Source organism: Cyprinodon tularosa, unplaced genomic scaffold (assembly GCF_016077235.1).
Source record: "Cyprinodon tularosa strain WSP-4 unplaced genomic scaffold, ASM1607723v1 ctg33, whole genome shotgun sequence".
NCBI lineage: Eukaryota > Metazoa > Chordata > Actinopteri > Cyprinodontiformes > Cyprinodontidae > Cyprinodon > Cyprinodon tularosa.
Window position 1 is genome coordinate 486,069 of NW_024039041.1, and position 27,044 is coordinate 513,112.

General features: G+C 37.9%; 3 protein-coding genes across 3 annotated transcripts in view; all 3 read right to left on the bottom strand.

Moving 5' to 3' along the window:
- Nucleotides 1-1,378: 1,378 nt before the first annotated feature.
- myd88 (MYD88 innate immune signal transduction adaptor) lies at nt 1,379-5,970 on the bottom strand. Its single transcript, XM_038293826.1, has 5 exons — nt 5,572-5,970; nt 3,571-3,702; nt 2,337-2,514; nt 1,985-2,076; nt 1,379-1,904 (listed from the first exon to the last, which is right to left on the bottom strand). Exons 1-5 carry the CDS (start codon nt 5,879-5,881, stop codon nt 1,750-1,752), a joined length of 867 nt encoding a protein of 288 aa, XP_038149754.1. The 5' UTR covers nt 5,882-5,970; the 3' UTR covers nt 1,379-1,749.
- A 2,767-nt stretch (nt 5,971-8,737) lies between these two features.
- On the bottom strand, nt 8,738-18,354 carry cry-dash (cryptochrome DASH). The gene is made up of 14 exons (XM_038293579.1): nt 18,157-18,354; nt 16,112-16,284; nt 15,442-15,535; nt 13,974-14,104; nt 13,734-13,882; nt 13,484-13,572; nt 13,311-13,384; nt 13,113-13,202; nt 10,540-10,619; nt 10,392-10,451; nt 10,127-10,284; nt 9,818-9,937; nt 9,462-9,638; nt 8,738-9,110 (listed from the first exon to the last, which is right to left on the bottom strand). Exons 1-14 carry the CDS (start codon nt 18,217-18,219, stop codon nt 9,003-9,005), a joined length of 1,566 nt encoding a protein of 521 aa, XP_038149507.1. The 5' UTR covers nt 18,220-18,354; the 3' UTR covers nt 8,738-9,002.
- Nucleotides 18,355-20,689: 2,335 nt separating this feature from the next.
- map3k22 (mitogen-activated protein kinase kinase kinase 22) overlaps nt 20,690-27,044 on the bottom strand; it is a 51,683-nt gene continuing 45,328 nt past the window's right edge. The window contains exons 17-18 of the mRNA XM_038293729.1: nt 25,717-25,894; nt 20,690-22,952 (exon numbers count right to left, since the gene is read on the bottom strand). Of these exons, the coding sequence (XP_038149657.1) occupies nt 22,724-22,952; nt 25,717-25,894 (407 nt within the window). The 3' untranslated portion in view covers nt 20,690-22,723. The remainder of the gene's footprint in view (nt 22,953-25,716; nt 25,895-27,044) is intronic.

Below are 27,044 nucleotides of genomic sequence, written 5' to 3' on the forward strand. Positions count from 1 at the left end.
TAGCCCAAGAGGTCAAGATTAGTACAGGGTCTGTGGAAACCATCATTCATGACCATTTGCATACTGTATGCATAAGGTGTCTGCCAGATGGATTCCCAGGTTGCTCACAGCTTTCCAGAAACAAGAACGCGTCGAGTGCTCGAGGATGAATTTGGGGATGTGCCAAGAAGATGACTGAAAGTATTTCTAAAGATTGATAACACAGGATGAAACTTGGGTCCATCACTATGATCCAGAGACCAAAGCCCAGTCAATGCAGTGGAAACACTTGGACTCACCACCTCAAAAGAAGGCAAGGGTGCAGCCCTCCGCTGGCAAGGTCATGCTCACAGTCTTCTGGGACCAGGACGGAGTAATGATGACAGATTTCCTGGCAAAGGGTAACACAATTACAGGAGCCTATTACGCTTCGCTTTTGATGAAATTAGGAGAAGCTATTAAAATCAAGAGGCGGAGAAAAATCAGTAAAGGTATCCTCCTCCTGCAGGACAAAGCTCCGGTCCACAACTCGCATGTTGCCAGATCAAAAGCACGGGCGTGTGCCTATTAAATCCTCCCCCATCCCCCTTAGGCTCCTGACCCTGCACCCTGTGAATTTCATCTCTTCCCAGCCATGAAGTTGTTTTTGAAAGGAAAGTGTTTCCCAGATGATGCAGCCTTGATTTCTGAAGTTACGACATGCTTGGAGGACCAACCTGGGGTGTTCTACAAAAACGGTGTCCAGAGCTGCATCAAACGATGTGAGAAATCATTACTCTGAGTGGTTCCTATGTAGAGAAAGACTAATAACTGTGCCAAGTTTAATTAATCTTCTGCTATGCGAAATTAGTCAGGGGCATTACTTAATGAACGCCTCTCGTAGAACAGGTGGGATTTTCTTTAAAGGTTTGTTTTGCTCATCAAACTGCCATTTTTACAGCCTAAAACACACCAATACTGTAAACCTGCCAGATACTGAAAGTTGAAATTGTCTTTAAAAAAAGAAGAAAAGAAAAAGAAAGAGGAGGGGCACTTTAGAAGATTTTGAAGCCATAAAAACAAAAAAAAGACTCAACAAGGCTTTAAGTCATGTGGTACTAACACTACATGATTGGAGAAGTCAGTCATTTGTACTGAGACTGAGTAATGCTAATTCCCCCGCCGCTAACAGAACTGCATCAAGAACTCTGAAATACCAGTACTTAAAAAAAAAAAAATATATATATATATATATATATATATATATATATATATATATATATATATATATATATATATATATATATATATATTTAACTAAAAGAAAATTAAAATCTGTTTTTCTATTATTTTCTTAAATAGATTTTCCTATAATGATCATTCAGTATTTCTGTTTCATGTGACTGATTGGAAACTACTCTATGAATACTATCTAGTTTATTGATTGATCATGAGCCAAACACCAAGTGGGTTAATCAACATAGAAATGGTTCACAGGACACAAAAATCCCTTCTATCCTTGGTTGTCTCAGACTGAAATCAGACAGGGAACCTTTTGTCTCAACTAAAGAGAGGAGTCTGGGCAGAAGAAACGTCAAAGTAACTTCTTTCTCTAAACTTATTTTTAAAAAGGCTCTTTTTTAAAGCTTTTTTCATTGCATCTCTAGTGGAGGTACCACTAAAAGTGGCAGCGCTGCACTTGAACCAGCAGCGTTTGGTTCTAATCCAACACGAAAACGTCAATGCAAGAAGAAAAGGCACTTCTAAACCAACCCACTCCTCACTCCGCAGTTAGGGCAATGACAGCGCTTTGGCGAGCCGTCCCCAGAACCATGCCTGGGTGCAGGGTCGGGTGTAGTCGCATACTGTCAGGAAGCGAAGGATGCTGGGAAACGGCTTCTTCATGGACTTGTAGACCACCGGGATTAGCCGTTTACTTCGAGCGCCTGCAAAGTAACCAAAGTTTAGTTAAAGATTAGGAGATTTTACACTATTAAAAAACAACAACATCAACAAAACACTTTACCAGGGCAGAGGCTGAGAGCAAACTTTGTCTGGAAATCACAGGCATCACTGTCCAGATATTCATCAGAAATCACCACCACCATTCTCTTACACCTGCACACATGAACACTCATGTTACAGCCAATGTGACAAAAAAATTAAATATGCAGATTTGCCCATGTTTATGATCTCAGGGGGACTTTAAATACAAATAATCCAACTTTTTAACAGCTAATTAACTCCATGATAGAAACCTGATGGTTCCCATATAAAAATAACAGACTATATTCAAGATTTAGATTGCAGGATATATCATTCTTCATTAAAATATTTAACAGAGAATAAAGTCAGATGGACAGATATCTGCTGCCAACCTTTTCTCGATCAGTTCACTGGTGATGGTCCACACACACGAGCCTGGAAGCACATCCCTATCAAATACACAGAGCTTCAGTTTGTACTCCGTCTGCTCCAGCTCCCGGATCATTTCATGGACGAAGTCAAAGTCGCTCTGGCAGTAGCAGATGAAGGCGTCAAACAACTCTGGGGCTCCTGGGGACAAACGATTTGAATTATATTCAGGAAAACCTCCTTTCAGGAGAAAAGAAAAAAATGCTCCTGTCTATAAAAAGAACTAACGGCAACAGGTTTACCCACATCCATGGAAATATTATTATTACAGAGGACAACTATCTGTTTGATCTAAGGTTAAATTGAATAACAGAAAACCAGCAGGGACATGCAGATAAGTGAGTTCAGTGCAAACTTAAAGATAAAGCATCGCAGTGTGAGATAAGTGGAGCTTTTCCTGTGTCGGTGCTTTGCAACTGAAAGTATTCTCACGATCGAGAGCTTTCAGGCTAGAAAAACATTTTATCTCTTGAAAACATCGCAACATAAAGCTCAAATACGCAGTTTTTTGAGCAGAAAGAACAAAATAAGACGGTTTCAAATATTACAAAAACATAAACTAATTGTTTTTATTATCTTGATATTGATGAAGGAGATTAATGAAAAAACTTTAAGGCTCAGAAGAGACTTATATTAAATGTTTTTCTTATTTCAATGTAAAACAAAAAAGTTTAAGTGACAAAACTAAGTTACCTTATAAAGGAACTGAGACTGATGCTGAGGGTCAAAAGGGAGTAATGCTATACAAGCAGCCAGAGCTACTGTGGAGGGTTCAGATGAGCAGAAGATCTCACTGAGAATTTACAGCAAGATGTTGCACTTTTAACATATTTATTTATTAGAAAAAAAAAAAAAAAAGATGGAAAAAAATGCTTTTCACCACTTTGTATTTTTACACTATTTTGAGATGATCATTCAAATATGTAGAATACTTTATATGACTCTTGCTTTTTTATTTCGCTTGTGATTTGGTGCACCATCTCTCAGCTATCCTGCTGCACAGAATGACAGCCTTTTTATTTTTTTAGTTTTTAGTTGCTGTTAACCAACAGGAAGCCTATAGTGAGGCTACCAACAACATCCTGCAACCCTTACAAAAAACAGATCAGCGGATCTCATAGGATTCACTTAAACTGCTCTAAACTTTGCCAAATTAACCTTGAATTTCTGATTGTGTTAAAAGAGGAAGAGCCAAACCTCCTGGTACGTCGTCCACCGTGATTCCAGACCTCTCTGGTGTGCGAGGGACACAGCTGTCCACCTCAGGAACCTGGAGCGGGGGCTCTGCTGACCTCTTTTGGTTCTCGAGGTATTTTCTGACGTCATCATCTGGAGGCAAAACACATATTTATATGGGGAAGAAAAAGGAAAAACACAAAAACAAGTTGTTCTCCTCAGATTATGAAAAACAATGTCAACGTCAGACATGAGTTAATGCAAAAAAGCAGCTTTTAAATAATATTAAAGAAGGACAAAAACATCATCGTCCGATGTGAAAAAATAAATAACCCGATCATTAAATGATTGATGAGTTGTGATTAACCAAACTATTTATTGCATTATATTTAAATTCAATAGGCCACACCCACACCTTTTTTACTTGGTGAAATTACATAGATAGAACCTGCATGACAGAATGAAGTAGGCGGGGAAGTCATGGGATCAATCTCTAAGGGCCCTGTCACACCTTGCCAATTTAGCCACTGTATGCCTGACATCCCAGAATCTTCTAAAATGCTTGCATACGCTGAACTTTCTATGTGTTTTTTTCAATTTTGGGCGTATACATAGAGTATTCATGATGACTCCAGAACTTATGTCCAACGACAGCCTAACTTATGCATAATGCAAGGCAGCGTAATGCTTGTAAACCTTTTTTTAAAAGTGACCAATTCCAAATGTTAACTTCATGTCTTTTTTGACAAAAATCCAATAAAAAGATGCATATCGACGTTATATGCCTGGTTTAACTGCAGTAGCTCACTGAAAAACAGCCACTTCTTTCTGTGTGTAAATAGCTATCTTTCTTTTTTGTTTTACACTTTCTTTTTGCTCAGTTTGTTGGCAAATAAAGCCCTTCATGAGTATTTATAATAATACTGCAGATGTGTGCAGAGGTTAAACAAGGAAGTGAGGGGGCTAGCATCTCCCAGCGAGGATGAGGAAAAAAATTAGGAAAATTCCAAGATCCAGTATAAGCAAACAAACACACACACAAAAAAAAGAGTAAAAAACGTTTGATTCTGGGGATAAGCTTTAAAAAGCACTAGGTTGGTGTTTACTGAGGCAGCAACAAAAGCTGCAGAGGTATTCAGAGGCCACTGCAGAGAGGACGGGTGCATTAGTAAACGTCCTTCGCAATAATACTAATGTAGGTACAAATGGTATTATGAACAGATCAAAGGTTTTATTGAGGAAAAAGCATTTTAATGCATTTAATTTGACTTTTCATTTATATACTTGAAATGCTTCTTACTTTGATGTTTTCTTGTTTGAATTTGTTAGGAGGATTATGATTATTTTTCTTTGATGCTTTCTGCTCTGCAGAAGATTCACTTGAAATTACAGTTGATTTAATTCATATTTGTTGGTCTACAACCGCACAAAGGTGTCACTTTGCCTCGAGGTATTGCAGGACGGTTGGGCTCTATTAAAGGTGTAGAGGATGATCTTTCCAGGTGGATCATCGAAATAACTGGTCCTCCTAACTGTCAATCATTCTGGTGATAGTCCTACGTGCTCGTCCAATTTGCTATCTTTTTCAGTGCACGCACGCTTTCAGGCATATATCTGTGGTGCGCTACGATTTCAGACAGTCATTGAAGCTCACCTTTCTCATTGCGGTTGTATCTAAACCGCAATGAGATATCTAGAGAATGTCTTGCGCAGAGAGCTCCACTTCCAAGGGGGGAGATAGCATAGCACAGGAGTACAGGGGATAGATGATGACTCAAACATGCAAATCAGGGACTTCTTTGACCTACTTCATTTAAATTAACTAAAATTAAGAACTTCTTGTTCTGCCAAACAGAAACCCAAAAATATGTTTATTCATGATTTGAGGTGGGCCCCACATTTCATTCTGCCTTTGGCCCCGAACAACTTAAGCTTGGCTCTGATAGGCAATCAAATTAAAAAAAATGACATCATCTCTACGCATATGTTAAATGATCATTGTATTGTGAGGGACACACTCACCTATCATAGGTTGAAGATCTTCCACAATGTCTCTCCTCTCCACCTCCTCTAGAATACTCAGTAGCTTCCCGACAGAAGCGTCAGAGCTCCGAGCCGCCCAGTCGTCCAGAACCGTCTTGGTGGGGTTCCTGGAACTCTCATAGTTCTTGATCTCCAGGTATGAGAAGCCCATAGTCTCCGCCACGGCGGTCCAGTCCGCAGCCACCGTGTGTTTGGGGTTAAGATAGAGTCCTAACTTCTTCCTCACGCTCACATTGAGCGCAACCAGGGGGACCGAGAAAAGGTCCACTTTACAGTCGCTACCATCCATGTTAGAACCAAAGGAAATGATTACAAACTGAACCTGCGTGATTCTCAACTCAAAGTTCAGCCCACTTGGCTTTAGCAGAACAAGGAAGTGTTTTTTTTTTTTTTTTCCGTGGGAGGAAGTGACTCGTTTACCAATAAGTTACATATATAAAAGCTTTAAAATCTTCGCATTACCTTTAAAATAAAGATCCGACTCACTCTAATTCAAATAATTCTTTATCTATTCAAATAAAGATTTTCTTTTAGGTCAAATGGTCTAGTTGCAAAACTTATTCATAATTTATTTTATCCTGGCCAGGGGCGGAGGTAGAGCGGGGGCCAGGGGTGGCCATGACGACCCTTACCCAACCATTTACCATTTCCCCCCTCATAATACTGACAGTGGCAGCAGTAATACTCCCAAGTGATACTACGGTAATACTCTTAATATTCATTACATTTTAATTTTTCATAGATTAACAATTACTTGACAACAAAAACACTGTGGTTAATTATGCACATTAATATACTAACATTAAAGATTAGTGCAGAATTAATGCTCTATTCAGAACTACATTTTCTATTATATGGGGTAAAGAGAAAATGCAAGTCATCTAGGAGTCTTCAGTTAAATCATAGATAAATAACTATTCTGATAAAAAAAAAACTTAGTAAATAAACCATTTTTGTAGAAATTAGTACTTGTAAATATCAATTTTATTCAGGATAATTATAGATAAAAGTAGGCAAGTAATGAGAATGGAAAAGATGTTCGGCCCAGAACTCAAACCTTAAAGAAATTTATCCAATATACCTTTTATCTAGATAGATGTTTAAATACAGCCAATAACTTCAATATGTTTTATCTGATAGATAAAAGTAGCCAAAGAAAAGTGTGGCAAAAAAAAAATTATAATTTAGTCTCCTTTGAAGCTGTACTTTGTAGAATCTTTTTTTGTTTTTGCTCGAACTACATCAAGTTAACTTTTTCAACCAGCTGTAAATATCTTTTATACTTACATTTTTTAACTATCCGGCTTTGCAAGTTAAACAGGGGTGGAGCTAGATGGGGGGGCCAGGGGCCATGGCCAACCTTGACCAATCATTTGCCACCCCTACCATTTTTTCCCCTCACATACAGATGGTGGCAGCAATAATACTCTCAAGTGGAATATTCAAAACATTTTATATTTTTGTGGTTAATTATACACATCAATATACTAACATCAAAGAAGATAAGTAGAGAATTCATGCTCTTTTCAGAACTAGATTATGTGTGATATGGGGTAAAGAGAAAGGTATGTGTATCTGCAAATCATGTAGGAGTCTTCAGTGAAATCAAAGATAAATTATAATTTAAATGAAAAATTATCAAATCATTTATGTAAATATTAGTGCTTGTTAATATCAATTTTATGCACAATGTTTATTGATACAAGTAGTTAAAGCTACAGTGTGTAATAATTACAGGGATATATAGTCAGAAATGTAATATATTATACATAACTATGTTATTTTATCATCATCTACGAGCTCAGCCTCTTAACCTTAATATTTGCATTGCCTTAGAATTCGTTATTAATAATTACATAGGAGCGGGTCTCGCAGCCATGGAGGCAGACATCTTTGCGCTATGGCAGCACAGAGCCAACAAACTAGTGATTGCGAGATCGCCAAAATGTCACAACGATGTAGAAAAAATAACGGGTATATTTATTATCTTAAGTCTACATGAAATCTATACCCTACACAGACTAATGAAATACTATCTGTAAAATTATCTATGTAAACAAACCTCATCACTTGAGAAGGTAGGTGATGCGGACGTCGTGGAAGACATTTTGTCCCGTAAAGCTCGCCGTAATGTTGGGGGAGATGTTCATGTTGCTGCAGTGTGCAGTCTGACCGCTAGATGTCGCTAAAAGTTACACACTGTAGCTTTAAGTAATGACAATGATGATTGATGTACGCCTCAGAACTCAAAATTGAATTTTATCAGCTATACGTTTTATGAAATTACGGAGGTTTAAATATATGCATCCATTTGTTAGCAAAGGCTGATTGAAAGTATAGTTTGTCTTCATGTAGAAAATATGGATGTTTTGTTAATTTTCCTGTTGGAACAGCGTAGATTGACCGTGAAGTTCTGGTGACTATCCGCTTTCAGCCACCCCTCAGTGTACATTGGTTATTACCTGCCTGGCCACCCTTATAAAAAATTTCTGGCTACGCCTCTGAAGCTAAAGATCAGACTGGATGGCAAGAATCTGTGTAGATCCATTTCCACCCCACCGATTCTGTTGATTGGACGGTAACCTGGTCAGTCTCCTAATGGCTGTTAAACCTCTGACCTAAGTGATCTCCAGCCTCCATCAGGTTGTTTTATAGCATTACATAATATTTGGATGCATCCATCTTCTGTTCAAAGTCCTTGCTGAAGAACAGCATCCCCACAGCACCATTCTGCCACCACTGTGTTAAACCTGTGTTTGGGGTGATGTGTAGTGTGCACCTAGTGTTTTTGCATTAAAGCTAGGAGGACTTTAGTGTCATTTGACCACATCACCATCTAATTTTCTAACTTGCTTTGTCTTCTTTGCGGATTTAGCAAAACTAGAAGGGACTTTGTTTTTTTTTAAGGAGCCTTCTACTTTCCGCTGTTGCATGAGACCAGAATTGTGGAGTAACTGGCCAATAGTCGATCTGTCAATTAAATTTTCTGCAGCTTCCATAAACCTATTGACATTTGCTGATCCTCTGGTTAATGCTCTCCTTCTAAGGTCTGAACGCCTTGTTCTGGTAGGCTTCTTATTTGGCAGTGCTTTTTTTAAGCGTTTTTTTTATAGCAGTCCCAAGAATGCAAAAACAAATGCACATGACATTTTTATCATTTTTATTAAAAAAAAATTTTTTCTTTAATTTCGCTACTTTGTGTTCATCTGTAACATAAAATCCTTATAGAATACACAGATGTAAAAAGGTTGAGGTATTACTTGCAAGGCATATTTGTATCGGTTCAGCTTTAAGGAGCTAAAAGTAGCCTTTTTCTACTCAGATGACTTCCCTTATAGGCTGTGTGAAAATTGATGACATGACCCAGAATTTAGATCTTAGGTTTCATTCCTCCTCTGCAGCGCCACGTTTCACAGGTTTTTACTTTTGGAGAAATAGAAGTCGATGCCTCTGTCTCTGTGCTGTTTGGGATGGTGCGACGGGCCTTTCTTTCCTTTTGGTGATGGTCCTGCACCGCTCTGAGGACAAAAAAAAGGTCAACAATTAATATTCTTTAGGGTAAAAGTTATTAACAGTTCATACATGATTAAAATCTAGCTAAACAGTTTGATTGCAATTTACGGTTAGTTTGCACATATCACAACTTCCATATGATAACTAGGAGCTCTGGCATTGCATCATGTCAAATAACAAATTAGAGATATTAATTGATAAAAACCATAAAAAATGTAGATTATCCAACATTACTATTTTCTTTCCAATTACTGTCTTACTAAGCACATGTGCTCCCTCACTATTGTTTGCAACTGTTATCAACAGAAGTGTCTTTCCCGCCTGGTTTTCACTTCCTCTTTCTAAGAAACCCGTACCGGTTTCTTGCCAAAATGTCGGCTCCATTCAGGCGCAGTGACCATGGGGGTTGGGTAGGTCTCACCGAGCGACACTCCAGCGTGTGACAGTGAAGCTGAGCTCAGGTTCCAGGGTGTGTGAACGTCAGGGCCCCTGATAGCACCTAACTCTGGGACCCACCGTCTCACGTACTCCCCCTAAAGAACAACCATTAGAAACAGGTTATGCATTGTCAGATAAAACCTGATTTCCTCACACTTTGATTTGCTTCTGACTATGACGCAAAGTGTGACACATTTTTCAATCACACAGATCACTGAAAAAAAGAAAAGAAAAAAAAAAGGCTAAAGGAGATAGAACTTCTTTTGAAACCTACATTGTTGTCATAGTCGAGGGCTTGTTTGATCATGTTGAACTTCCTGTTCTCTCTGGGGTCATTTCCTATACCAGCGCTGTAGAGCCAGTTCCCATAATTGCTGCAGACATCATGATCGATCTTATAGAGAAAATCAAACCAAAGTAAAAATACATAGCAGAAATATTCAAAAATCTGTGCAAAAAGTGTATATATATATATATACACACACATATATATATATATATATATATATATATATATATATATATATATATATATAAATGAAACATTGTGGTCTGATTAACTAACTGATGCGTCACAACGTACCAGCAGGTATTCAAACCACTCAGCTCCCAGTCTCCAGTCAAGGCCCAGATCCTTTGTGAGAAAGCTTGCAACATTTTGGCGCCCCCTGTTGGACATGAAGCCCGTCAGTGCAAGTTCTCTCATGTTTGCATCAACAAAAGGTACGCCTGTCCGTCCCTCTGCAAGTGGGAAAAGAAACACACAAAAAGAAGAGAAAGATACAAACACCGTTTAAAAGATGTTCAACATACTTAAATATTATAAACAACATGTTAAGAACTCAAACCTTTCCATGCATCAAACAGCTTTGTGTCCATCTTCCATGGAACTGACTTTCCTTGAAGCCCTAAAATCAAATTAAAAGGAAGTATTTTCAAATTTAGGGCCCATATTTACTAAATTATTAAACAGACTTAAATTTGTTTTCATTTTACCTTTTAGCTGAAACATTTTGTTTCCATATTTAATGCCCACAAACTTGAAGTAGTCCCTCCACAAAAGCTCAAAAATGACCCTGCAAAAGAAGAAGAAAAAACAAAAGATAGTCAAAGCATCCTGACTGGATTGTATGTGGGGTGATACACAGCACCTTGCAAAAGTATCCTCTAAACTTTAAAAAAAATTTTCACATCGCTGTGGCATAAAATCCAGCCAGCTTTATTCTGATATTAAGCAACTCTGGAGGAGCTATAGAGAATCCCAAGGCTAATAGAAAAGCTGTTAATGTGTCTTAGTTAACCTCATAAATCAGGTGTCTTACTTATAAAGCTTGTGTATGCACAATAAAACAAGGCCTGCAGCTTGTATTAACATACATTTTAGAGGAAGGAAAAATGGCAACACAGATGGGGTGGGGGTGGGGTGGGGGAGGCGCGGTTCGGATTGAATTTTAGGCCGAGTCTTGATTGTGCTCAGATAATCAGTTTAATACCTTAATACGTTTTTTAGTGATGGACTCTGCAGAAAGTTGCCGACCTCTTCACACCATGCCGTTCAGCATGTGCTCCATCAGTTTATGTGGCCTACCTACCACATGGCTGAGCGGCTGTCATTCCCAAACACTTTTATTTTCTTATTATGCAGCCAAGAGCTAACTGCGGAATAATTATGGGCGAGGAAATTTCATGACTGGATTTGTTGAACAGGTGGCATCCTATCAAAGTTCCTCGCTGGAATTCATTGAGCTCCTTAGCGCGAGCCATTTGTTCACAAATGTTTGCAACAACAGGCTGCCTGCTGAGGTGCTTGCTTTTATAAAGCCGTGTCCATGGAAGTGATTGGAACAGCTGATTCCAATCATTTGGATGGGTGAAAAAAACAGCGCAGAAAAAAACAGCATCTAAGCTAGGCCAGACATTGGAAATGGGAATAAAAAGGCCAGGTCACACTGTCTGCATCTGACTCTGCAAGCTAATAGTGTTTATAAAGAGGCTCCTGCTACTTATAGGTTTAGGGGATTCTGATCTGTGGCATATTTTCCCCCTCAGACCCACAAATTGAAAGCATGTCCTGCATTTCACTGGGTCTGATTTTAACAAAGAGAAAATAAATAAATCCGATATTCATATACATACACACAAATAAAATTATTCCAGAATTTCCCAGAAGGAGTAATCCCGAGAGATAAATCAAGTTGAGTCCAAGACCAAGTCTATATGCATAAACTCTCATTTCAATAAATAGATATCACAAAGTGCTGCTTTTCTCCATCTTGGGCTTTTTTTTCTTCCTTTTTTTATTAGATGTGTAGAGCACAGACACAAGGTGCTTCCTGGTCACCAGCTCCTACCAGCGCCCTCTACAGGAATTAAGCAGAATCCTCCATTAATGAACTTCCTGCCTGAAACCATTTTTTAAGGAAAAAAAATAGTTCTTTAAATTCATCTTTAAATCTGACATATCAAAGACTGGGAAAAATATTAATTAAGTCTTCAAAGCCATTGTTAACACAATGAGTCCCACGTTTTTCTGCTCACAATACTTCCTCCTACAGCTGAAACAATTAATCAGATTAATTGATTATTGAAATAATGGTCAACTAATTTAGTAATTGATCCATCGTTAACTGGAGGGCAGAGACTCCGAAACATGCCTTTAGCTGACAGAGCAAGTCGCTTAGAGCAGCTATCATACAGGAATTGCAACAGAAAAAATATATAAAGATTTGGCTTTTAAGATGAAAAAGTTTTTTTGTCTGTCAATATTCTCAATCCAGAACTCCACAAATGAAACTGTTTTAGTTTCACCTGGTTTAATTTCTTAAAAAGTCTTCTTTAAGGATCCTTTGGCTATCAGATTATTAATTGATTAATCAAAACAAAAATCAACAGATTAATTGATTCACACAATAATCATTAGTTGCAGCCTTAATAATTCCTTTCATTTCTTTTTTTTTTGCCACTACTGTAGCTACCCAACATATTTATCCTCTTCTTAATCTCACTTATTATTACATCTATTGCCCCCTCAGTTAAACTACCCCCCTTGAAAAATGAAAAAATGTTGATCTGCTGTTTATTTAAAAAAAAAAAGAATGATTTTTAGGAAGGGTTCCACTTTATGGCTAAATGTGGACACAAACAAGAGGAGGAACCTTGAAGTACAGCTGTGGTAAATTGCATGCTGGGCAGCAGCATGCTCATAGTTTTATAGATGTACTTTTACATGCTATTTCCTCATTTTGTGGTAAGATACACTTTTAGTAGATATTCTACTGAAATCTATCTACTCTCTATCAGGAGTAAAAGCTGTTGTTGAAAGTAAGTCAGAAGACCTGCTTGGTATTCAACACAGGTTATGTGGGGGAAACAGGAAGAAATCAAGATTAAGTTCTGTTTAGGAAGATTCCCTGAAAACAACTGCTATGTTAAGACATGGGGATGGATGCAGCATGCTGTGGGGTTACTTTATCAAAGTCTATGGCTGTATTTTTGTAAAAGTTTAAAAACTCTGAATACTTTTGCAAGGTACTGTATCAGAATATTATGATTTAAGTGTGAACACTAACCAGTAGGTGCTCTGATTGGCTGTCCGCTCCCGCTCGTACTTTTTGATCTGATGGTAAATGTACCGCGGAGAAATGCATCCCAAAGCCAGCCTGCATAGCACCGAGGTGGGATCATTAGAAACACATTAGAGAAGCAAAAAGGAGTAAATGAAAACCATCAGAGATGAAGGAGCAGTGAAAACTATTTAAAAAACTCACCATGGTGAAAACTTAGTGGAGTAATCCACTCCAATCAACCCGTTACGAGTCTCTTTGTAAGTCGCCACTGCATCCTAAAAAAAAAAGGCAAGGACCATTATGTTACTAGCAAATTTTAACTGCGATACACAGAAGAGCGGATTGTATTTTCCCCTAATGAACGTTGTACTCACAGTGTCCCAGAAATAGTGCTGGAGTCTTGCAAGGACGCTGCTTTCTCCTCCAGCGCATGGGAAAGCTGAGCGAGGGTCACTCACAGGCTCTGGATGATTAAACAGCAAGTCCATTTGATTATCAGAAACAATTCTCTAATGTAAATAAATAAAAAAGCTGTCCCACACCCTCTCAATAAAGAGAGTCACACTCAGCAGTTTGTCTACTGATTACATATATTATATATATATAATACAGAGCACTATTCACCGGTCTGCTGAAGGTCCTCTGCTGTGGGAATAGCTCCTTCTTCCAACCCTGGGGGAAGAGGATTCAGCCTCTCAGGGGTTGGCAGCACAGGCCTCACCCTGCTCTTACTCTCCACCGCTTTTCTGAACTCTGTGTAGACATCAGGTAGCCTGCAACCGTGGGCGACACACATTTCTACAACGTCTTTCAACACCAGGAACGTCTCTTAATCAAAGTCATCTCATTACCACCGACTCACACCTGGATATATGTGGAAACGGTAGATCCTCTCTGTGGTACAGCGTGGAGCCCCAACAGGTGTGAACTTGCACCTTTAGCTGAGCACAGACTTCCTTCACCTTTTTCTCCACATTCAGCTCTTCTGTAGCAACCTGGGATTGAACACATGAAAGAAAAGAAAAAAGGTTTTATACAAAAATCTTACTAAATTCTTTGGTCATGTTGCAACTACAACTTTTATTGTGTTTACTTAGGAATTTACATAAATAGATCTACAGAAAATAGTAGAAATAGTAGAAAAAGAACACATAGTTTTATATTTAATTGATCAATATCTTATGGTCAATAATCGATATTATTATACATCTGCCGACACTTTGTGAACACTGTGAAAACAGCCCAATCCTACACTGGATCTTTCTCACTTCCCCTCCTGAAACAAAAATGGCGACTATGGCGTTGACTAACCATCTTTTTGCTAATCGATGAATGTGTTGATTATTGTTTTTTATAAAAAAATCGGATAGGGAAAGGTTGCTTAAATTTTTATTTTTACAGAATTCAACCAGGTGAAACTAAAACTTCTCTACTTGAGTAGTTCTGGATAGAGTACAATGATGGACAAATAGTTTTTATCTTAAATGCAAAATGTTTATCTATTTTCTTATAATCTTTGGTATAATTTTTGCCCTTAGTGGGTTTCCCTGTCAGCTAAAAGCATATTTTAGAGTCTCCAGTAAACGATTAATCAATTGCTAAATTAGTTGATGATTATTTCAATAATACATTTATCATGATTTAATCTGATTAATTGTTTCAGCCCTAATGGCCGCTACATGGAAACATGATATTTTTAAAAATGACCACCACTGGCCGATGCCGAAGTTAATGCTGCATGCCAATTACCTTTATTGTTCTATTTGGAAAAGTTAAGCCCAAGCTTTCCATATCTAGACTAAATAATTGTTGCTCATTCTTCTTTAAGAATAATTATCTCTGCAAAGCGCTTTCTCCGTTTTGCAACAGGTTTTCTAACTGATCTAGGTCTGGACTTCCAACTCGTGTATAAGTTTTCTTCTCATCAACCCATCGAACCTCTGACTGTGGAGCTAGAAGGTCAATCTCTGCCTTCGTCTTCAGTCTATTTCAGCTTTTAACAGGTTTTCTTATCCAGTGAATCTTCTCTGTCCCCTGCTGAAGAGGGGCTCCCTTACAGCCCGATGCTACCACCACCGTGTTTCATGATAAGGGTGTGTTCAAGGCAAGTTTTTTCCCTCAACACTTAAGTTCCCTTTGCTGCTTCTCTGAATAAAGCTCTCCTTGCTTTGCTAGGAGAAGCTACAGCTAAACACCTACAATTAACAGCTTTCTATGTGTAAAAGAAAATAAACAAAATCATGTATTATTCTCATTTCACCACATAATCATGCAAAACTTAATGTTGGTCTGCAAAATAAATAAATAAAATTAAATAAAATACACAGAATACCTCTTCATGGAAAGCCACACTGCTAACGGAGCCGAGCTGCTTGATGAGGTCAGCGACCACCTCCTCCGGTTTACCATTCCTCACCACCAGATTGCTGTCACACACACAGACACACATACAAAATAAAATAAACAAGCAGACCCACACATGGCATAATGCCACACAGCTGCATCCTGGGCAGAGGGGCGACTAGATGGAAAAAAATGATGGGAACAATGTGTGCAGCAGCAATGCTAGACCCAGGTGTATCCTGATCCTGTTCAAAATGTGTCAGTGCAATCCTAGAAAGCCAAGAACATTTTCTGCACATTTTACAGCTTAGAATGACTTAAAGAAACCTGGGGTCGAGTAAACAGTGTTTATTTTGCCCGAGTTCTCAGTCGTTTTAGAAATATATAATACTAAAGTTCAAAATGAAAATCTGGCAGATATTTCTAGAGTGTGCAGGTGTTTAACGTGAATGAGGAAAAAAGAGGTAGAGCACATGGAAGGAATGAAAGGATGAAGGGGAGACGAGGTGTGAAGTTAATAAGAACAGCAGACAGAAAGGAGCAACATTTAAGGTAAAAACCAAGGATGGAAGTGAAGAGGAAGAGACTAAAGGAAGGGCAAAACGAAGAAAGCATCACAGGAAGGAAGAAACTGAAGAAAAAAAAAAGGGAAGACCAACCTTCCCTTGCTGAGCAGCGTGTTTCTAAGGTCTCTGACGCTTTCCAGCAAGAAGCGCAGGCGGAAAGGCCCAGTCTTTGGCAGGTTGAAGTTATATGTTCCCACATAATGTCTCGGGTCAAAGCAGTACAGAGGGACTATATGCTCCGAGTTTCTCTGAGCCCAGTGGAAAAGCTGCAATTAAAAAGCACAGTCTCAGGATTAATACACATCTCTGGGTAGACTGAACTAAACACAGTGAAAACATAGTTAAATATTAAATAATGTATTTTGTGTTTAAAAACATGAAATCTAACAATTTTTCTATAATTTTCCAACAAAATCACTTATTGGATAGAGGACTATGCCTCACTTTAGAGGGAGAAAGACTTTACCTGCTGGAAAATGTTCAGTCTTTAAAAAGAACCCAAAAATAAAGTCATCTCAATGGAATCTATAGAGATGCACATGAATACTCTCAAAGAAACTTTCTAAACTATATTGGGAAAGCTGCAAACAGCATGTTAGCTGCTGACTAGATGCAGACTACTTGAGTTGAAAGCCTTTAAATTAACCTAGCTAATGCCAGCTTATTATTCTCCCAGTGCTGATCTGTAAAGAACAACATCCATACAACCATGCCAATAACTATTAAACACAACAGGCATGTTTTTGGACTGTGGGAATAAAGCTGGAGCCAGGAGAGACGCCTCACACAGAGGGACAAAATCCAAAATAAAATAAAAAAAACAAAAGAAAAAAAACAAAAAAACACTGCAGGATTCATACACCAACAGAACAGCAAAATAAAACGTTTAAAGATTCTGCCATTTTCACCTGAAAACTACTATTACATATAGAAGCAGAGGTGGTTTGTACTCCGATACATTTACATTAAAAACATTTTGAAAAAATATTTACTCTTAGAAGTAGTATTACTGTAAAGTACTTCTCAATTTTACTTAAGTAGTATTAATGTGTAGTATCACTTCTCCTGCTTGAGTAACTCGGGTGAAAAAGCAAAAAGACATAGTGTCAATGGAAATTCTCCACCCTCTTCCTAACAAATGTACAATTCTCGCTGCAAGGATTGGTTTAATTAGTTTTATGTTGTTTCTTTAGTAAGAATTGGTATTTTTGTAATAATTTTATTCACTTATACCTTTTCAGTTTATTTTAGTCTTTAAAATACCAGAACCTTCACATAACACCTGTCTGACTACATAGTTTCTACACATTAACTATGTGTGTAACATGATTCAGTAGCCTATTTTTACCAAACACTTTTAATCTTACTTGTACGGAAGAGGATTAGGGCCACTGAAAAAATAAAGTTAACTGATTTTTAAATATTATTTCAGTTTAATATGGGGAAAAAAGTCAGAATTCTGACTTTAATCTTTAATCTAGCCTTTTTTTAGATCCAAAATTCCAAGATTAAAGTCAGAATTCAGAAAAAAAAGTGAGAATTCAGAGATTAAAGTTCAGAATTCCCATTAAATTAAATAAAAATTTAAAAATAAACTTTTTTTGTTATTTCAGTTGACCCTAATCCTCTTTCGTATACTTAAGTAATTTCTTGAAATATTTATTTTTACTTATACTTGAGTAAAAAAAAATATATATATAAATAAATATATATATACACACACACGTTTAAGTAGTGCTATTCTTGCTTTGGGTACTCTATACACATCTGCTTGTTTGATATAATATTTTAGTTTGGGAGTGTTAAATTTAAACATATTGAATGTTCTCTACTAAGAGACAAACATAAAGGAGTTTTTTTTTTTTTTTATTGTTGAAATGTCAAACTAAGGGCTTTTATTTTTTATTTTAAGAGGAAGCTTTTATTCTGAAGGAAATGGTCCCCCGGAAGTAAACAATTTAACTCCTTGTGTAATTTGAAGCGCTTTAAATAGTAATACTTTCTCAATTCACCTTTAAATAAAGCGGTTGTGCAACAAAATGATCCCAAACTAAAAATAGTAGCTCGGATTTAATTTACCATCTCCGTAAAACAAAGCCTGAAAATGTAAACATTTGATTCCATGTTTATGTTCTTACCTCGTTGTCATGAAGGCGCAGGTCGTTCCTTAGCAAACAAATTACTGTGCGAGAGGCTGACATTGCAGTTAGCTAACAGAAGAGCACAAGTCTCATGTGAAAAATATGAAAGCTGTAGTGAGAAGTGGTGAGCTTGTCTATATGTGGCTGCTCCTGTTCTTCTGCTGCTGGTGATGCGTTCAGGGTCACGTTTCAAGGCACGTTGTTACAAAACCTCAGCTTTTATAAGAAGGTTTCCTTACAGCTACATGGCGCCAGTTGTAATTAAACTTTACTTTGAGTTTCAAAAGATTAAGATTTTATTTTTATTTTTTTTTATTTGCATTCGCTCATTTGTTTCTATATGGTTAATGAAAATATATATATGAAAGAAAATACATATAAAATATGTTGAACTTGAATTTTTTTTTTCTATTCACCGAGATAGGTTTTTATTATGGTTTAAGCAGTATTTTATTTTTCCTCAGCTGAAGTTGAACATTTTGTGATAATGATAAGGAAACTACTGACCATCTGTTTTTCAGGGGCAGAGCTAGAAAAAGAATACATGGGTGGCCAGGAAAGGAACTAAAGGGTGGCTGAAATCTGATACCAGTTTAGGGTCAGTCTGCACTAACCACACTGTACTAACTGGAAAATGAATGAAAAACATCTGTATTTTCCAAATAAATCAGTAAGAACAGATCGGATTTGAAATGAAGCCCTTGATAACAAATCTACACATTTATACGTTATGTAAATTGGTTAAGGTTTGCCATAATACACACATGGTTGATCTTTACCTCTAATTTGATAGAAAAGCTTTCCCTCCTCTATAAAGCACAAAGCCTAATTATGAAAATAGCATTTATGTTTCTGTCTTATTTAGTAGGTTGAATAATTAATTACCACTGCCACGGTTTTTAGACAACTTCTTGTTTTCCTCTAAGACATACAGCAGCTAGTAAATAGGGGTGTAGAAAAAAATCGATTTGCTGATATATCGATCTTTCAATTCCAAATATCTATAAAAAAACAAAACATTTTTACCTCAAACAATGAGGGGAAATTGGGCTAATTCTGCACTGCCACTGGCAGATAGTGCAGGGCAGCCCTTTTGCTGTGCGGCAGAGCATCATATGTGAAGTTGAGGCAGTCAGAGTGATGAACATATACAGCACTTGCTTTTTTATTTATACATTTAATTTTGAAAGCTAGGAAAAATATAGCAATATATAGTGATATTGCAATATCGTGATAATATTGTATTGTTACCCAAGTATCGTAACACGTATCTGATCGCATCAACCCTAGTGGTAATGTAAGTTCTAACAGGAATTATGGCCCAATCCCAAACCGGCCCCTAAGCACTATCCCTCCGCCTTTTATTTATCTATATACTTAAATCTTTTCATGTTCCCACAGAGGGTCATCCTAAACCATGTAGTGGGTTGTGTCAGTGGAACATTCAGCCCTTAAATAGCAAGTCTGCATCAGTTGTAGGCTTGCATGTGTTACAGCTCCCTGGTGGCAGAGGAAACACGTTTCGCCAAATGTAAATTTCGCTAGTTTGCTGCATCTTTCCAAAGATGCAGCAAACTAGCTTCGATCTGTGCACTCCATTCCAAAATGGAAGGTCCTCTGTGAAATAGTTTATTTGACCATATACATTTGTTTTAGGAAAGGGGCAAGTGATTAATGCTATGTGAATCTGCGCCACAGAGCTACAGCCATACACGGGTAGTCGCTGTGTTGCCATAGCAATGACTTGTTTCCTTTTCCATTTGAGGAAAGAGGCCGTCCCATTCTCATTTATACCCCCCCACCTTCAATCAAGGTGCCTTCCACAGCTTAGGTAGGGTAGAGCTTAGGGGTGGTTTGGGATTCAGCCAACATAGTTGGGAAATCTGTAATCCACAAGTTAAGGTTTCAGAATTTGACTCTCTAATACTGTGATTTAATGAAGTTTTTTTTCACTTTATATATTCCCTTAAAGTAAAACAAGAAGTTAAGGCTAAAAATCTTCTCAATATCATAAATAAATAAATACAATCTGATAGCATGAAAACTTGTAGCTGTATAATTGATCTATTTGTTTAATCAGTTTTTTTTTTTTTTACATTTTCATGTTACCCAAATGTGTATAATAAAATGTTATATTATACTACATTGTTTTATTATTACATTATATAACCATGTCATATAATGTAAATATGTTAAAATAAATAACATAAATATATTATTGTTATTATGAGAATATAAATCTGGAAACCTTCATAATAATAGTTTACATTCAATGTTAGATGAATATGTTATTTATGTTAGAAATAAAGTTATAAAAGTATTAATTTATAATAATAACTAAATAGTAACTAATGTTACTCTGCCTGCTATGCATTTGCTTGTAAAATAATATTCACATCAATCCTATTTTCACCTTATAAGAGTAGGCCGTTCGTTTTGTGCAGATTTTTTATATTTAAAAGAAAAATAAATAAATAAAATCATGTGATCAATGAATGTGAAACATAAGAATAAAGATATGACACCGTAAAACAGTCGTAGAACTCAGATTTATTAAGTTAAATGTACAAAAGATGGATTACTTGATACATTTCATGTTTCAAGGCTTTGTCATCTCAAACAAATCAAGCTCTGTCTCAATCAAAAGCCTTCCAGTCTTTTTATATCGCCTGCCAATTCTCAGACATTCCTACACATTCTAGTTGATCTTTTTTTCTACTTGCAGTACAGTCTGCTGTATAACTCAGACTCTACTCATCAAATAGATCTGTTTATAATGCATATAAAAGTGCAGAACAATATATGTACAGAATAAGTGAACTTCAGTGAACCCTGGATGTGCTCTTAACAGAGCGACAGGGAGGCTCTTGGCTTTGGCAGTGAGGGTCTTTGTTTTTAAAGAGAAACTGATAAGGCACTAATAAGGGTTAAAGACATTTGATCGCTCCTTAAGTGCCGCTGTATCATAGCTGCATCTGAGTTTTCAGCTAAAGAAAACTGTTCAGTTCTGTGGGGGGGTCACACATGCTCTGTTTGATTAGAGCTAAAGGAGAGCACATCTGGATTGTGGACTGAACTTGCAAACCAAATCAGAAATTCAATCTGCTTTCCTTAATGCAGGGTTCTTAACAGTCTGGTTTAAGTGTTTCCAAGGTCTCAATCTGGAAAAGTATGGGAAAATGTTGCCATTTCTAGATTTTATTTCCTGTTCCGTTGTCTAAAAGTAATTTATACATTTATCCTTTCATCCATCAATCAATAAGATCCATTATCTCCTTTATCCATCTCACCTGCCCATTTCCATCTGAACATCCACCTATCCATTTAACTTTCCAGCCATCCAACCACCTTTTCATCCATTCCACTGTTCATCTAACCATTCATCCATCCCATTGCAGAAAGTTCAAAGTGAACTGTTAAATTCATACTTTGCTTTTAAACATAGGTTCAATAGGACCAAGAGATCCAGAATGTGAGCCTGGAAAAGTCCAAAACTGTTATGGAACCCTGTGGACATTTAAAACACCACAGTAACATCAATGCATCTGGTTCAATCTGTGCAGTCCAAAGTGCACAAAGCTGCCATAACGGAGAAAAAGGCTTCAGGGCTTTGAGGTGAACAAAAATAAAACAATTGGCTGTGACTAATACTGCATGTTCTGCAAATCTTCTTTGGCCAATGAAAAAATGGAACAAGGCTCACCTGACGGCGAGATGGAATGATGATATCTGACTCAGACAGCAGTGCTGTTATTGCTTCAAAGACATTGCACACAGATGCAAATGTTGTTGTCGAAATTCAACATAACAAAAAAATACAAAAATATCTCCTCAGCTGATTATCTCCAACATGTAAATGTTTGAATACATGACATCAAAGTGCAACATTTTTTTAAAAATCCTTCTAAATTGGGAGTTTGGAGTGCTAATAAAGAAAGGAAAGGCATTTAGAAAAAAAAAAAAAAGACATTCATACTTACAAATTGCTTTTGTAAGGCCTTGACAAAAATGCATTACTTTTGTCCAAAAGGTGACTGTAGAAATCGGATCAAAAATGACCGTTCATGTGGTATAAAAAATATTTTTCCATCTTAAATTCACTCAGCAGTTTTAAGCTGATGAGTAAGTTACAGTACTATCAGGTGTGAGCTGATTTACCATTAGGTCACAGTGTCAACTTAACGTGGATACGCTGAAATGAGACGATAAACGGGCTTGGAGAGACCGTCTCTTTGCTCCACGTTTGGACACTTTTCCTTTTCTCTCCGTAAAGATTGTTGACCCCGATCCTTTGAGACCTCAAAGTGCCATCTTAGCGGGCCCCTTCTGAGACATCAGCTATGGACACCTGAGGTCCACCCGCAGTCAGCTTTGCCTTACGGCATACAGTCTGTGTTGAGCAGGGTTCTGAGAACTGAAGGAGGCATAGGACAGGGAAGATGGAGTGTTTCTGAACCCTGAAACCGGGTAACGCGAAGAAGGGGAGGACCCAGGACCATATAGACCATGTAGGTGGGCAGGGAGGTTTGGGGGGGGGGGGCTGGTGGAGACTGGCGGAGCTTCATCAGAAGCTACCCTGGACAAACGGGTGGCTGAGCAGAACATCTGCTGTTGGGCGCCACTTCTCCTCCACAAACACCTCCCGCAGGAAGTCCCTACAAGATTCGGACACGCCCTCTGGCAGCATGGGCTTGGTGGGCTGGGTGGCGATCTTAAAAATGGCGGCCATGGCCTCGTACTCGGCCCAGGGAGGTTTCTGAGTCAGCATTTCAACAACAGTGCAGGCGACGCTCCTGAAGAAGAGCAACACAGGAAAATGGATTAGTCATTAATTTACCAGAAAACATTAAATCAAAGTATAAGTTTTGACTAACACATTATTATTATATTTCGATTCAAAGAAGCTACACTGTCTTGCATAGTTTTTCACAGTCTTTCCAAAGCATTAATTGGACTTCAGCTCATCTATTAGCTTAACGTACTCTTAACTGACTCTGGACAGAATTTTAGTAACATTAGAAACTTCCTAACCAATCAAAGACCACAAATCCAAGCTTTTTAGGAAATTAACTTTAATTATTAGGGCTTTTAGATCACAGCCTCATATTTCAAAAGTATTGCTTTTTGGTAAACTTTTCAACATTTGTGTATTTTACTGGCATGGTACGTATTGCAGAACAGTGCATATTTCAGTGTAATGGAAAATGATTTACTGCAGGAATCAGTTGTGAGGTTTTAAAACAGCATGAAACAAAATGAATTATATCATGGGGAGGCTTTTCTTTAGCCAGAACAAAAAGCTGCTATCTGATCAGGACTGATTAGAAGATGGAAGGAGTAAGAAGAGTCGCAGGCTATGCCCAAACATCCGCCCTAACCCCTAAATCCCTCAATCACAATATAGTGGACTTTATAATGAAATTGGTTAACTGACCGTTCGGACAGATAATCACTACTGTTCCCTCCCCGTCGGTCACGTGACTCCGCCTCCCTGCCTGCACCATCCTTGTTACGTTTCGCCGCTGTCAGGTTGCGAAAGTCTATGGCGACAGTGGGCCACTGTGACAAAATCCCATAATGTTTTCCAAGGAGAGCTATCGCAAAGTATTCCGGGATATAGCTGCTTTTCTAGTGACTATGGATTATCACTACCTTTAAGGTGCATTCTGGGAGATTTTGAGTCCACCACTTTTTCATCCACTAGATGTTCAGACACTCATTTAAAACGGCCTAACCACTATAATAGTGCCCTATTTAGTGATTAGGGCGGACATTCGGACACAGCCACAACCTCTTTTTCAAGTTAAAACAAATTCAGTTTAAACCGGCCAGGAGTGTGAAAGTGGCTTGTTGTTTTTCATGTTTGGGCTCACATTCAAACCAGAAAAGCCCGCTAAAGCGTACTTTCCACAAATCATGATTTTGCTCCTTCTTACGTCATTCTTTGAGGGGCGCTAACATTACCGGAAATGCTGTCACTGTTGCTGTCTCTTTTACACCAAAAGGGGACATTCAAACAATCAGGGACTACGTCTAAATGTCTGCCCTAACCACTATATAGGGCACTATATATAGATTAAGGGATTTAGAGGTTAGGGCGGACATTCAGACACAGCCAGGGGCTCCACTGCAGGCAGTCAGGAAGTGTTGTTGCCTTAGTTACTGTTTTACCTATTTTGTAAAAGTCCAGGAATAATGATAAATGACCATTGGAATACTGCTAATGTTGCTAGCGCTACATCCACATAAACTAACATACACACAAGTTAAATTCATGTGTGCCCTCATTAAAGAAAAGGTCCCGAAAAGGAGTCAGACTGAGCCCTAGTTAATTTTTTTTCTCCTTAAAATTATTAAACAATATTTAAAGACAATTTTAGAATGATTGAATATGTAAAATACTAGGCTTAGACACTTAAAATAAAAAAATAAGAATAAAGAAACATCTTAGAGGAAGCTAAGAACAAAGAGACAGGTGTGGAGCAAAAGTATTTTCATTTCTTAGCATTCAACCAGACCAAAAGGAGAGTCTGAAAAATGAAGTTCTCAAACATTCACCAATTTGACTGATGCCGAGCTGTACAGCAAAGAATGGGCAAAAATGGAAGTTCTTAGATGTGCAAACTTTACAGATACTAACCCCCCCAAAAAGGTAATTTCCACCTTAAAAACATGTGCTGCGTTGATCCACCATATGAAATAAAACAAATAAAACAAACTTAAGTTAGGGGTTGTAATGTGACAAAAAAAAGACCCTACATTGATTTAGGCTAAATATCAAAAATACCAAAAACAAGATTAGCAGAAAGCAGTATTTTAATTACCAAAACATTATAAAAGCAGTCGCCTCACATTAGATGATGCATCTCTTTTAAAAATCTGTGCTGCAAAAATCTAATTTTTTTCTTGATGCAACAATATGAATCTCTTTGTATCGGCACATTTAAGAGTAAAGGATCAATTTTTAAATTTTTTTTAGAATGATGTGATGCAAAATGCTTCTCTTAAAACCAAGGATGAGACGTTTTCTGCTTTTCTAAAGTCAGCCTCTGATCTAAAGCTCTTTCTGTCCTGTTTTTAGCAGGTTCTCACACAGTAATGTCAGACAGCGACATTGCAGATATTCTTTCATATATACAGCCAAATACATATGAGGCTGAAGTTTGAAAAACCTATATAAGCAGTACAGAAATGTCAACAACAAATAAAGCTTGGGAAAAAAAAGGTTAAATTGAGAGCTTGTTATTTTAAAACTCTACTTTACATACAGGCATTTTAAGCTCTCATAGACGCATTGAAAACATATAGTTTAACTGTTAAGAGTCAAATATCACAAGTAATACTGATTCCACAGAGTCCTAACTTTGACTTTTATAATGATCTTTATTAGAAAACTGTAAAAGTAAAAATTTAAGGTAATTAAAAAACAACTTATAACCTTTAAGCAACCTTTAAACTGCTAACAGCTGTAACCAGTCAACGCCTATAGACAGCATGCAGTTTCACTGCCTAACTAGGTTATAACATATCCCTGGTGTCATTCCTTGTAATCCTTACCAGACATCAGCTTTCCGGCCGTATCCCTCCCCATTTATGACCTCGGGGCTCATCCAGTAGGGGGTGCCAGTGACGGACTTGATTCCTGTTCCAGACATGCAGATGGTTTGGATGCGTTTGCTGGCTCCGAAGTCTCCGAGCTTCACGTTCCCTGAGGAGTCTCTTAGGATGTTAGCACCTGATGAGACGGAACAAAACCAGCTCAGAGAGTTTTCCCAGGGAAAGTTAATTTACCCACTGTAATCGATTAAAGGGATAGTTCGGTATTTTTGACATGAATCTGTATGGCATCCCCATCACCAGTGTCATGCAATCACACTGACTTACCCCTGGCAGCGTCCTGTGAGCAGAGTTCTCGTCCAGTTTTGGTCAAGCCGAAAGTAGTCCGGCAGGTTTGCTAGAGCCAGCGAAATAAAACGTTTCTCTTCCCAAAACATTATGTGTTCAAAAGAGTGATATTTTTGCATCCCAAAAACGTTGTAGTGGAAAAAGTCACACGTCGTTATCACTTGGTCCTATTTTCTCTCTGTTCATATCAGTGCGCGCCGTCATTCAGACAGCTAGGGCCTACTAACCTGACAACAGCCAGATGCATGTCTCCCTCCGCCCAGCTAGGAGCTAGGCGGAGGGAGACATGCATCTGGCTGTTGTTGAGCTCGCTGTCTGAATGACGGCGCGCACTGATACGAACAGAGAGAAAATAGGACCAAGTGATAACGACGTGTGACTTTTTCCACTACAACGTTTTTGGGATGCAAAAATATCACTCTTTTGAACACATAATGTTTTGGGAAGAGAAACGTTTTATTTCGCTGGCTCTAGCAAACCTGCCGGACTACTTTCGGCTTGACCAAAACTGGACGAGAACTCTGCTCACAGGACGCTGCCAGGGGTAAGTCAGTGTGATTGCATGACACTGGTGATGGGGATGCCATACAGATTCATGTCAAAAATACCGAACTATCCCTTTAAGGTCCACTTCAAGAGCTCAACTAATCTGGGATGCAGCAATATTTGGAATTAACTATTAAAATGCCGACTGAGATCTTGATGCTGTCATTATCTGCATGCTCCTTTCCCTTTCGCTCCCTGATTGACTTAAACTAAGACAAGTCGACTTGTCGAGAAGTCGACTAAGACTTCTGTCCTCCATCTGTAGTCATTTTCCAACATGTCTGTCCCGTTTCCTTTGGGCACGCCACATATTTGATCAGTGACTAATGTTCGCCACTTGCTTCTCACCCTCCACACCCAAAGAACAAAATCAATAGCTGCAGAGGACTAACACTAAGACTTCCAGCACATATCTGATTACTCAGGTGAACCCA